Source organism: Ailuropoda melanoleuca, chromosome 6, assembly GCF_002007445.2.
Source record: "Ailuropoda melanoleuca isolate Jingjing chromosome 6, ASM200744v2, whole genome shotgun sequence".
NCBI classification, from domain to species: domain Eukaryota; kingdom Metazoa; phylum Chordata; class Mammalia; order Carnivora; family Ursidae; genus Ailuropoda; species Ailuropoda melanoleuca.
The window spans coordinates 55,312,382-55,323,631 of record NC_048223.1 but is presented as its reverse complement, the minus strand read 5'-3'; the positions used below and the strand labels follow the sequence as shown (position 1 = coordinate 55,323,631).

General features: G+C 44.8%; 1 protein-coding gene across 1 annotated transcript; it reads right to left on the bottom strand.

The window, feature by feature from the left end:
• Window positions 1-1,886: 1,886 nt before the first annotated feature.
• Window positions 1,887-8,906, bottom strand: ZP4 (zona pellucida glycoprotein 4). Its single transcript, XM_019804231.2, has 11 exons — window positions 8,735-8,906; window positions 8,188-8,478; window positions 7,082-7,270; window positions 6,182-6,369; window positions 5,551-5,648; window positions 4,574-4,704; window positions 4,198-4,387; window positions 3,961-4,108; window positions 3,574-3,652; window positions 2,216-2,332; window positions 1,887-1,990 (listed from the first exon to the last, which is right to left on the bottom strand). The coding sequence occupies exons 1-11, from the start codon at window positions 8,904-8,906 to the stop codon at window positions 1,887-1,889; spliced, it is 1,707 nt and encodes a 568-aa protein (XP_019659790.1).
• Between the last annotated feature and the right edge of the window lie 2,344 nt (window positions 8,907-11,250).

Genomic DNA, 11,250 nt, shown 5'->3' with positions numbered 1-11,250 from the left:
TGCCCTTGTTGCTGGGACATCTTTCATGGTTTATGTTGCTTTACTTCCCATGCTAGTAAATGCCTGTCACATAGGATGTCTGGTACGTATTTAAGTTCAGTGACTTCACTCATGCTGTAGCTCCTAGCTCAAGTAGCTCCCAGCCGGATGTGGCTATAGACACAAGAGGTGTGCTAGCATAAGAATTTTAATTAAATTTGGAAACACCTACTTTGTTCAGCTACAAGAAAACTCATTTATGTTTGGAACAATTTGGGTGCGTGAACCTGTTTTTTCAATGGTAAATCTTAGGAGACCTAAAAAAATATGGTAGTTCTAGTTAATTTTTAACCTGTAAATTGAGGTGTACTGTAAATATACATGGACATAAAAATAAATCTCAAATTACGCTTTACCTAAGTGATCAAAATTTGTGATTTATTTTAATTGTATTTAATACATCTATTCATGATTGCCCAGGTAATCTACAGTTATACTTGTTTAGTGACCAAGTTAACCACTACCACCACTGCAATCCAAGACCATTGTACTTCCTCTTTAGCACAGGATAGTCAGTCATTAGTCCCAGACCTTTGTTCTAGGCATCTATTTTAACAGGATCCCCCAAGCAGCATCAGGCAAACAGGCAAGCTTCAGAAAAACTTTGGTCAGGCTGAACCTCTGTACCACTGGAAATTGGTCCTATGGAAGAACTGAGTATTTTCAGTAGAATATGGAGTTAAAAGCACAGTATCTGAAATCAGACTTGAATTCATGGTCCAGCCATGCCATTAGTTGACTAAATGATGCTGGGTAAGAGATTTGGCCTTATAGGTGTTCCAAATCCTGGAAATCAGGGATGAATGTTAACGTCATTAGGTTTTCATGAAGCTCAAGTGTGTTATCAAGCATCTAGGGTAGTTCCTGTCACATAAAAAGCATATAGTGTCCCTGTCAGTTGAATAAGGAAATCTTCATTCCCTGCTTAGAAGCAGTTTGAAGTGGAGTTGACTTGCCTACAAAGCAGGTATTTAAGTACCAAGATTAATGCTTTTAACTTTGCTGAAATATAAGGCAAGCTACAAGTTACTCCCTGAAGACAAATGGGGAAACTTTGTTTAACCAGGATTATTTTCAGAACTCCACCATGATGAGAGTAGAGACTGCTAGAGGATGGCCAACAATGTTAGTTACTAAAGAGTTCTTTGAGCAGGATTTTTACCTTGAGAAGTCGCCATGTATTTCTATTAGTATTTCTATTTAAATACTATTAAACTAGGGAATTACTTGTTGGTCTGGCTCAAAACTCAGACTCTTCTGATGAAACCACTTCCAGTTGACCAATCCATAATCAGATAACTTCTTTTAATCACTGTTCTAAACATTGGTTTTCAGTGTGATGCTTAGAGTAAGATCATAATCACCTGAGAAATGGTTAGAAAGGCAAGTTTTTAAGCCTTAGCTCAGACCTACTTAAATTCTGGGGGTGGGGCCAGTAATTGATTTTCATCAGCCCTCGATTCTGATGCACACTAAAGTTGGAGAACCAGTGGTCTAGAGGATTCCAGACTAGCTCTAGGCTTATTCTACCTTAGTTTGATTGATCTCGTGGAAGAGTTTTGTTCTATACCCCTCTTAAGTTTGTAACCTTCTCTGTATTTACTTCTTGTATATACTACCTAACTTGCCAACCAGCTATGAATCTACTGAAACGTTCTATTCAGAAGCTAGAAGGTCTGGAGTAGAGGCCTAGGGTATCATGGCTGTTATTCTGTTGTCATCCAAATACTGCCCCAAACTGGAAAGAGGAGATATGAACAGCAGATATCTTGCTTTCTTTCTCTCAAATGAGAAGCTGGGCACAGGCTGGTAGCACAATTTAGTTTTACTAACACAACTGGAATAATTCATCTCCATTTCCTGATAGCCAAGTAGGACACTAACAAGGCTCCAATGATTAAGGTCCCGGAAAGGCCTGCCATCCACAGAGCTTGGGAGTCTACAGGAGAACCTGTAGGGCAGGAAGGTAGGTTAATGTATGGCCAAACCAAGTGATTCTAGATCCTGAAAAAGACTGATGGTCTTTAGCTATAGGAAAAATAAGCTATTCAATTTGAGATTCACACTGGTCATATCAGCAAGGAATAAAAAGTAGGGAGATCAGGAAGTAGCTTTGGCTTGACTAGTGGTTCAGATAAGGGGCTTCCAGTAGCTACTTAAGTTTCCACCTACTCACCTGAGTTTTTATGGAGGTTTTCTGAGGAGTCCTTAGTGGCTTGGAGTAGAATCATGGGGCCCTTGCTAGAAATGTTAGCAGTATGGTTGTAAAAATGGATGTTAGAGTTTCTTCTTCCTGTTGGATAGAGGAGAGCTAGGGGTTAGTTAGAATTTTTTGCACATTGTTGGGGTAGGAATGGGAGAGTTAGCTCCTTCAATATGTACAGCTCTGTTCCGTGTCTTAAGCGTGTAATATAAACTCAAACAGATCTAAGACTTTGTTTCTAAGACTGCTTCCTCATTTTTACCAGACTTTGGTAATAGAGATTATGATATTAGACCTTCCCCATACTGTCATTCTTCCCTAAAAGAGGTATTTGGACAGTAAAATGTTAATACTAAGACCTTTCCCTAAACTACAAAGGTAACTGGAAAGACAGTAACAAAGCAAAGCTGTTTGAATCCCGTTTCTATTGACAGTTATAGGACCTTGGAAAAGTCAATCTAAGTTTTCTTTTAGAAGGGTATATATTTTGGGGTGCCTGGGTGGCTCAGTCTGTTAAAATCTACCTTTTGGGCTCCAGTTATGATCCCAGAGTCCTGGGATCAAGCCCAGAATTGGGCTCTCTTCCTGGTGGGAAAGCTGCTTCTCCCTCTCCCTCTGCCTACCACTCCTCCTACTTGTGCTCTCTCTAATGAAATCCTTAAAGACAAAGGAAAAACAAAACAAAACAAAAAGGTATATGTTTTTAGAAAGGTATAGAATATATGTCATGGGAGTTAGGTTCTAAACATTTAATGCAGTATTTTGTAACTATCATTACAGTACTATGAGTCCCCCCCCACCCCAAGAAGGGACTTGAAGATTTAGGGGTCATGAATCCCAATTAATTCAGGGGCTAGACAGGTACATGTTAGTGGACCAGGTAGGAGTACACATACATTATAGGAGGACTGGGTCTGACCAACGAGAGCACCTACTCTGTAGTATGCCTCCTATAGATCTTCAGGCCATATTGCTAGACATGCCTTCAAGCAGGTGTAAACAGCTCAGTTTGTGAACTAGCCAGATAAGTGTTTCATTAGACTGAGCCATGTGTAGGTCATGAGCCAGTTTGATTCCTCGCTTAGTTTTTTCCATATACATTTTGACTAAGGCTGAGACTTACCAGAGGATTTATAGCTTATATTTAAAAGGCCTGCAATTCTAGGAAGCTGGTTGTCTGTTCTACCACATCGTAAAAAACACCTAAAGCAGCCTCATTAGTAAGATGAATCTTTGCTTTGAATCATTTGCCCACAGGCTAAAGAAGGTTAGCAGTGGGACTCAAGATTATTTCAAGTTTGTCCTCCAGTGCGGACAGCTTGGATACTCACGCCTGGCAACAGGACAGGTTATCATACAGGATGGTGTCCCAGCAGGCTGGCAGACGGATGCACTACAGTGTAGATACACCTGGGAGTCAACAGAATTGAGATCATGGTATAGAACCACATCACAAGTCTTCAGACTTAACTCCCCCAGAAGAAGTCGAAAGAAAGTTACCGGAGAATCTTGACATCCCAAGCTGATATCATAAGAACGCTAAAGAACTAGAGTCTAGTAGGCAAATGTCACTCATGCCTTTGGGATCAATGATGGCTCTGAAGGAGTACCAACAGCCCCAATTAAAGGGCACCCCTGACCGGAGAGTGGTAGGATATGGAAACAATTCTGAGTTGGGGGGTTCTGAGCCCTAAGGAACACAGTTGGAAGCATCGTACCGGTCCCCCAAGTGCCCTCTTTGTCACCGAATCCACAAAGCTGAAGGTGAAGATGCTGAAGCGCTGATAGTAAGATGGAAATGGAGGATCCAGGGCTTTCTGGACAGGGATCAGCTGCGTCTGATAGTCGTCTCCAGTGTAGGGGCATCTAAGCAAAGATACCCGGCAGTCAGGAGGGGCTTCTCGGAGGGGCTTCTCCGAGGGACTCCAGCACAGGTGCATGGAAGAGCTGCTTACCCTTTCACCAGCATGGGCCACTGAAGCTGATGCTGAGGGTTTGTGCTGGGTGTGGCCCAACAGTAATGGAGGAGCAGCCCCAGGTAGGGGTCTGTTCTGTGGCGGAGAGAGACCTCCACGTAAATGGGATCCCGAAGTAGCTTCACCACTGGGTAGTCACCGGCAGTGTAGTAGGAGCCATAGTGCTTATCTGCAAGAGGCCGAAAGGGGTTGAAGCAATAACACCAGAATTAGGAAACTCTAGATTGCCAGAGAGAGAGCATATATACATAAACACCTCTAGCAAGTATCTTATTACCAAGTTGTTCCCTTAATGCCCGGAAAAGAGATAGGGCTTTAGACTGTAGGCCAGATGCTCCAGCCAAGAGGGTCTTACCTTTGGCAATCTTGAGTTCCAGAGTAAGGGGTCCAGGCTGGGTCTCAGGATGGGGTGGTGGGAGCGTAAAAACCTGGACATTAACCGGGAAGGCATTGCTACTGATTGAGTAGCTGCAGCTAACTCGAAGCCTACAGAGAAGCAAGAGCTTTGTTAGCTAGTGTGGGTGATAGGATAGGCCATGTCACCTTTCAGTTTTTAAAGGTTTTAGGAGCCATTACATGCTAGGAGCTGGACAAGTTTATAAACATGAGGGGTATGTTTCCTGAGCTTGTAGGAGCTAGATCTTAGTTCAGGAGACCAATGTGTAGATGGGATCAGAGTCCATGTAGTACTATGAGAAACATGTGCTTTCTGTAGAGAGGGTAGTCAGGGGAGAGCTTGCAGGGAGAAGACTTGAAGGAAGATGGAAAGTAATGGAGGTAAGAAGAGGGAGAGAAACAGCTGACAGAACAGAGAATGGAGACCAGGGTTTGTCCTTCTGTAGGATCTTCAAGGGACTTCAGTCTGATGTTGGGGAATAGTGAGTGAGGGGTGGAGCGTGTTCGAGGAGGTTGGGCTGGAGAGGGAAGTAAGAGGTGTTTCACACAGGGTCCTTCAGGTTATGTTCATGATGTCAAGTTTAAGCTGTGGCAAGACAATGAGGAAGCTTTAAGTGTGCAGTCTTCTTGGAGATGTTGAGGGGATTCTTTTTGTTACAGCATGGCCCATGGAGGGAGAAAGGCAAAATGAGAAAAAGGAAGTCCAGGTAAGTGAAATAGGAGTCCAGGGAGTTTGAGGCTTAGATGAGCTTGGTGGCAGTGATGCAGGGTGACTTGATCAAATAATGATCCATGAGATTGGACAACCAAGGCAGGAGACAGGTGCTCTTGTCATGAGGAGAGGTTCTGTAGATTCAGGGCTTTCCCTAGAAGTCCTGCTTTATGGAAGAGAAGGCATTCTGGTCAAGTGGGGTCAGGTTAGCCTAAGACCTTTACCTGAAAATACTGTCACGGGTGATAGAACCATGGCTCCAAGTTCTCACATCTTGAGCTGCGACCAGCTCATTTTCATATACTGCCTGGTCTCCAATGATCTAGAAGTATGGGGAAAGAGTATTATCGTTCCTGCTAGCCAGGTACTGCTTCACTCAGAACTTGCTCTGAGTCAAGTAATGATGATTTTAGGCTGCATTTTCTGTTCCTTGAGCAGAGGCGAAAGCAGGTGGCACCTAGCCTGGGACTAACCTTACCACAGGATAAGGCAATAGGGCGTTGAGTACTCAAATGAGGCAGCCAGGAACATGACCACCAATGTCAGCCAAACTCCCTGCTTGCTTCCTGGGGCAATGTGGAAAGAACAACCTATTACTTGTTCCTCTGATCTATGGCTTGGTAGAAGTGCCAGCCCCTTGCTGGAGCACAGCTGTGGTCTTAGATGAACGTCCCGGGGAGGTTTCTGCTTTCTCAATGATGAAGCATTCTTCTGTCCTAGAGACCATCATACACACCAAGCAGTGGTCAGCTGTCTCCTTCATGGCTAAGATATTCCACTTCTCCCTCTAGTCACTAGGACATTTCTATCTGACTTCTAGAGTTAGGAACAGAGCCAAAGGTCAACTGTTCTTACCCGTCTCGTGGTCCCACAGGAATTAAATGGAAACCAGAAAAGGGCAAAGGTACGTGTTGCCATCACAGGAGTACATTCATGGTCATTTCTGAAGGCCAAGCGCACAGAATTTAAGAGCAGCGGGGGTGAGGTCACCTTCCGAGACACAGCGATGGAGAAGTGGCCATCTTGGGTACAGTGTGAGGTCACTGAAAAACCAGAGTGACTGTGCTGAAAACAGGTCATACCTCCTGTTACTGAGCCCGCTAAATATGTGGTTTTGGTCCCTACCCCTGAGAGATTGGCAGTCCCACCTAGTGGACTCTGCAAGTTCAGCTGTCCAGAGCTTAACTGAAGCACTGAAGGGGCACTTGAACGGAGCCCTTGATTTGAACGTTGCCTCCACTGCTTACTGGGCAACCCTAGGCAAAGCATCTAACCTCCTTGCTCTAGCTTCATTTATAAAATGGGGATAATAGTACTTGCTTTGTTTTACTTAACCAGTATTCAGAGCTTAGAATAGAGTCTGGCATATATATGTTTTGCATTAGAAAACCTTGGAGTAGGATTTGGGACACACAGGAGGCAGTCTTTGGAAGGAGGTCCTCTAGGCACTTAACCTATTCCCAGTGGCTGATAGTCTTAAATTTCTGTCAATTAGCTATTACATTGCAAGTAGACTTAGCTTCTGGAGTTCATTGAATATTTTGGTTTCTAGGGGAATTGACAAGGCAAGGCTGTGGAAAGTGATCACTTGGGGTCAAGTATTCTAGGATACGCTCATTGCTTATGCACTAACTTCTGGTTGTCTTTAACATTCGTCCTCTGGGGGTAGGGGGAAGGGAAGATCACTCTTCTCCGGATTTAACTGCAAGGTATTGGTACTTTTCTTTAGCTGGTTTCAGAGATGCATTAACTCACCTGTGTTTCCATAGTAACAGGAATTCGCCTCCAAATTGTAGCAGCAACCAACCTTTTCACAGTCTCCTTGAGTGATAGGTGAAGGAGCACATGGCAGCCTGTCCCACACTGGGACAGAGTCACACAGGTCAGCGTTTGCAGCATCTAGGGCTACATTTTGAAGAGGGGAGCTAGATAACAAAGTTGGGTCTTAAAAAAAAAAGAGATGATCATTTCATTACAAAGTATCAAAATTCCCACCGATGTCCAGATGATCAGGGTAGGTCCATATTACATACTAGCGATTAAGTTTTAGAAACTTAAGTAAATATTAAGTCCCCTGAAATTAGTACTTTTTGAAAGAACACCAGCAAGATCAGTAGAAGCAGTGGGGAGCTTTTTTCCTTCAAGCGAAGGATTCTTCCTTCTGTTCTGTAGAGGTGCTTCTCAATCCTCCTGTACCGTGAGTTACCGGGGGATCTTTGAAATGCAGGTTCTAGTACGGCAGATCTGGTCTGGGGACTGGGGTTCTGCATTTTATCAGTGTTACCCCTCTGGATTATATTTTGGGTACAAGGCAGAGGAGAAGAGTGGGCTACAAGTTTGAATCGCTTAAGACTTTGAGGTAGGGCTTGCAGAGGGCAAGACAAGATTTGCTGAAGCTGAGTAGGGGTCACACTTCCTGCTAATTCCCCAATTAAGTGATTAAGTAGCCTCCAGCTGAAAGGGCTGAGCCCTGTTTTCAGGGCACAGTTGATTCTCAGAGCATTTGCCAAGTATCCTTAATAGCTTTAGCTTCCTTCCCTACACTTAAGACTCAGGAGCTCCTGGTTTTTGGACTGATTCTTGTTTGAATCCCAGCTCTGCTGCTCACCAAGAGCTTACCAGTGGGGGGCAGCAGTAGTACGTACAGCACTGGTTGGGATTGGGGCGGCGACGGTGAGGCCCACTGCCTCCCCAGTGCCTCGCACCAAGAAATTGAATCACTCAAGTGGTAGTTATCTTAAGGACGGCATGTGCAGGGTAGCTGGATGTCACTGTCACCACACAGAGCTGGTAGAAGAGGCCCAAGAGCACCTTCCAGGAAGCTCAGCACCACCCAGACCCTGCCAGTTTCCGGCCTTTACCTGGGGAATCCACAGGACACTTGAGCAGCTTTGTCTTTGTAACTATGCTGCGTCCAGACACATCTACTCCTTCAACTCCAAGTAGCATGATATAGTGGGGGTCCTGGGGAGTCTCCTCTGATGGTGGTGCAGAGGGTCTCAGCATTCCTGGTGACTGGGTCGTCCTCACCCACTCAGTGACGTAGCAGCCGCTGTAAGAGGCTTCTAACACCAGGGAGCTGCCTGGGCCCTCCCTTAGCCAGGTACCACAGCCAGAGTCATTCTGCAGCCTGTGTGGCTGCCCAAGGTTGTCTGCAGGGCAGGGAGGAGCAAAAAGCACAGGTGGTCAGTCACCACAGTCCTCAGTGCTGGGAAAGGACAGCCGGCTTGCTGTCAGACCCCAAGGGACAGCAGCAAGAAGAGAGAGGAACAAGAGGGGACTCCAGTTGGGAAGAGAAGTTATATTTTAAACGATTCAGTCTGTAGGCAAGGCTGCAGAGTTTACCAAAGGGGGAAAGTGTTAGGAGGGGAAGCTAGAGGGCTAAGCCTAGTAAGTCATCAAACTTACCCCAAGCTATTAGTGTAGGAGCTGCTGTCCCCTGGCTCAGGTTTATGGTGAACTGAAGACTCCATAGCCCGCAGTGGAGTTCACCAGGATAATCTGGTTCCTTGGTCTTCTGGTGGCCACTCAAAGCAAGAGACAATGGAAAACAGAGCAAGATGGACTGCAGCAGCCACATAGCGCAGCTAGGAGCCCCACTGGCCGTAAGACCTGCCTAGTTTCCCAAGAACCAGAGCTCCCCATGCTCCGTGAGGTTCTTTATATACAAAAGGAACTGGCTTCAGGAGCACACCTGTGTATGTGCAGGTGGGGCTCCTTTGGAAAGGGTGATTCTTCCAGCTTCATTCACTTCAGGCCAGAGTCTGCAGCTGCATCACTCTAAACGTTGCAATCCGGGCAATTCCGAGCTCAGGAAAAATGTGGTACCTTTTAGCTAAAAGAGGCTTCCCCAAAGTAGCTCAGGGTAGCACTTATTCTAGTATTTTATTGACTTTAGGAGTCTGTCGTCTAGCGTTTTGCACATTTGGGTATGAATATATGAGCTTTGCCATTTGGCTAAGTTACAATCTTTTGGAAACTCATTTTTCTCCTGTAAAATGGGAATAATATCTCTGGGTAGTTGTAGTCTTGAGGGTTAAGTGAGATATTCTGTGTCAAGTGTGTGGCAAATAATTAGCCGAAGAGCACTCAGTCAACCCTTTTGGGACCTTTAAGGACCCCCATCACCTTCATGGTTTCCCAAGAAGTCACTGCACAATTGGAGCCTGGCTTGAAATTTCACAGAAGTTTAACCTTGATTCCGAAAAAAAGCTGATTTAGAACCTTTCCCTGGTCCTAAGAGAGAGTTCCACCACTGGAGTCTTTTCTTGACAAATTCTAAAGCTTTTATTTTCCATAGTTATCCCATTGGGCTGCCCTACAAGACCTAAGAGAAAATGTGGATCACGGTGTGAATTCCCCAAAGGAATTTTGCCTCTTATGGATATTTCAAAATCTCTCATTACTTCCCTGTGTTTTAGACATATTTTCATAAATATGTAGGAGTTTCTTATTTGCTTGGTTTCCACATCATTGTTCTCCTTACAAAGTATATGGTTTACGTGTTCTGGGCCATAGCATCAGACCAGGTTCTAGAGACATTCTAAGAGATTGAGGAATGGATGGATATCCTCCTCACTGGTGAGGCAGGGCCATGAAAACTGGTTTCCATGGTCTTTCCCCAAAATGATCTTCTGATTATATTTAGCCCAATATTTATCATACAAAAACATTGCCCGAGTCAGCGGAAGTCTAGCCAAAGCACTGAGAATGTATATACAGGTATCTCTAATTCTCGTCAGCTAGTAGAAGAGAGCAAATAAGCATTATCTTCCCAGGGAAGCTGGATGACTCATTGAACCATGTGGTAACAGAAAACATCGAAGGAATGCAGACTCTGCCCTCCTGGGTGGGATGTGACTTCCTGAGATCCTGTCTACACTGGATTTGGCCACTGGCCTGACACACCCCATTTACTCGCTCACAGGACTTACCACGTTGGATTCTAAGGGCCTCTTATTTTTCATTACATCCTGAATGCCTTAGACAGTGTGTACTCCGTGTTCACTGAGTCAAGAATGAAATCAGCGAATGTGCTTTCATTGGTGGCCATGTCCTAAGACTAACCGCCTTGAAAATGTGGCTCCAACTCAACCTCGATCTGTTTTTCCTTCAAGTCCCTGTATATGTGATTTCAAGTTTAAGAAAGAAAGGGATGTGCGCTATGTCTCGGTAGCTTAAAGGCCATTCTCCCCACTAGACTTACGAGTGCTGTTCTCTAAAGCGGGGAAAGATCAAGGAGAGCTGCTCTTTTTGGTAATGCTTTGGGGCAGTGTAGCATCGTGGTGATTCGGATTTTGGCGACGAATGAAGCTGAGTACAAATTCTCAGTCATTACTGCCTAGCCCTGTGACCTCTATCAGTGAGTTACAGCTTTCACATCTGTGAAATGGGGATAGTAACACCTACCTCACATGTAAGGTATTAGTACAACACACAGATGTTGTTTGATGAAATAAGATAATATGTGTACAGCACTTGTTACAACACTTGCTGCATAACTGTTACTTGTCAGAGTGTTGGAATGTCAGCAAGACCAGTCCACCTGCTTGGGACACAAAGGTGAAGCAGGTGCCAAGCAGTGGCTTCCTTGGATTGGTGGGGAGTCTGAGGGACCAGCCTGTCCTGGTGGGATCACATTCTCTAGTGAGGTTGTGTGTTTACAGAATTAAGAAACAAACATATAAATCCGAAACTGGTTTGAGATAGCTGAAGGTCTACCCAGGCTCATAGCAGTCACCCTGATGCTGCAGAGGATGAAGGATGAGTTCCCAGGAGAATTTTCCAGCAGGGCTGGGGTTGGGTGATTTCATGCTTGCTCACTCCTGTGCTAAATCCTCTGAAGACACATTCATTCAACTACACCACTCAATTTCGGGAGAGAAAATGCGCTGATAGCATGTAATCCACTTCGAGGAGCCCCA

Bases quoted from the DNA above. Each gene is read 5' to 3' on its own strand.
- ZP4 (XM_019804231.2), bottom strand. From the start codon at position 8,906: ATGTGGCTGCTGCAGTCCATCTTGCTCTGTTTTCCATTGTCTCTTGCT. The intron at 4,705-5,550 runs GTAAAGGTCTTA...GCTTCTCTGTAG, and splicing joins ACCCGTGACAGTATTTTCAG to GCTTCGAGTTAGCTGCAGCT. The intron at 2,333-3,573 runs GTGAGTATCCAA...TCTATCCAACAG, and splicing joins AACCTGTCCTGTTGCCAGGC to GAAGAAGAAACTCTAACATC.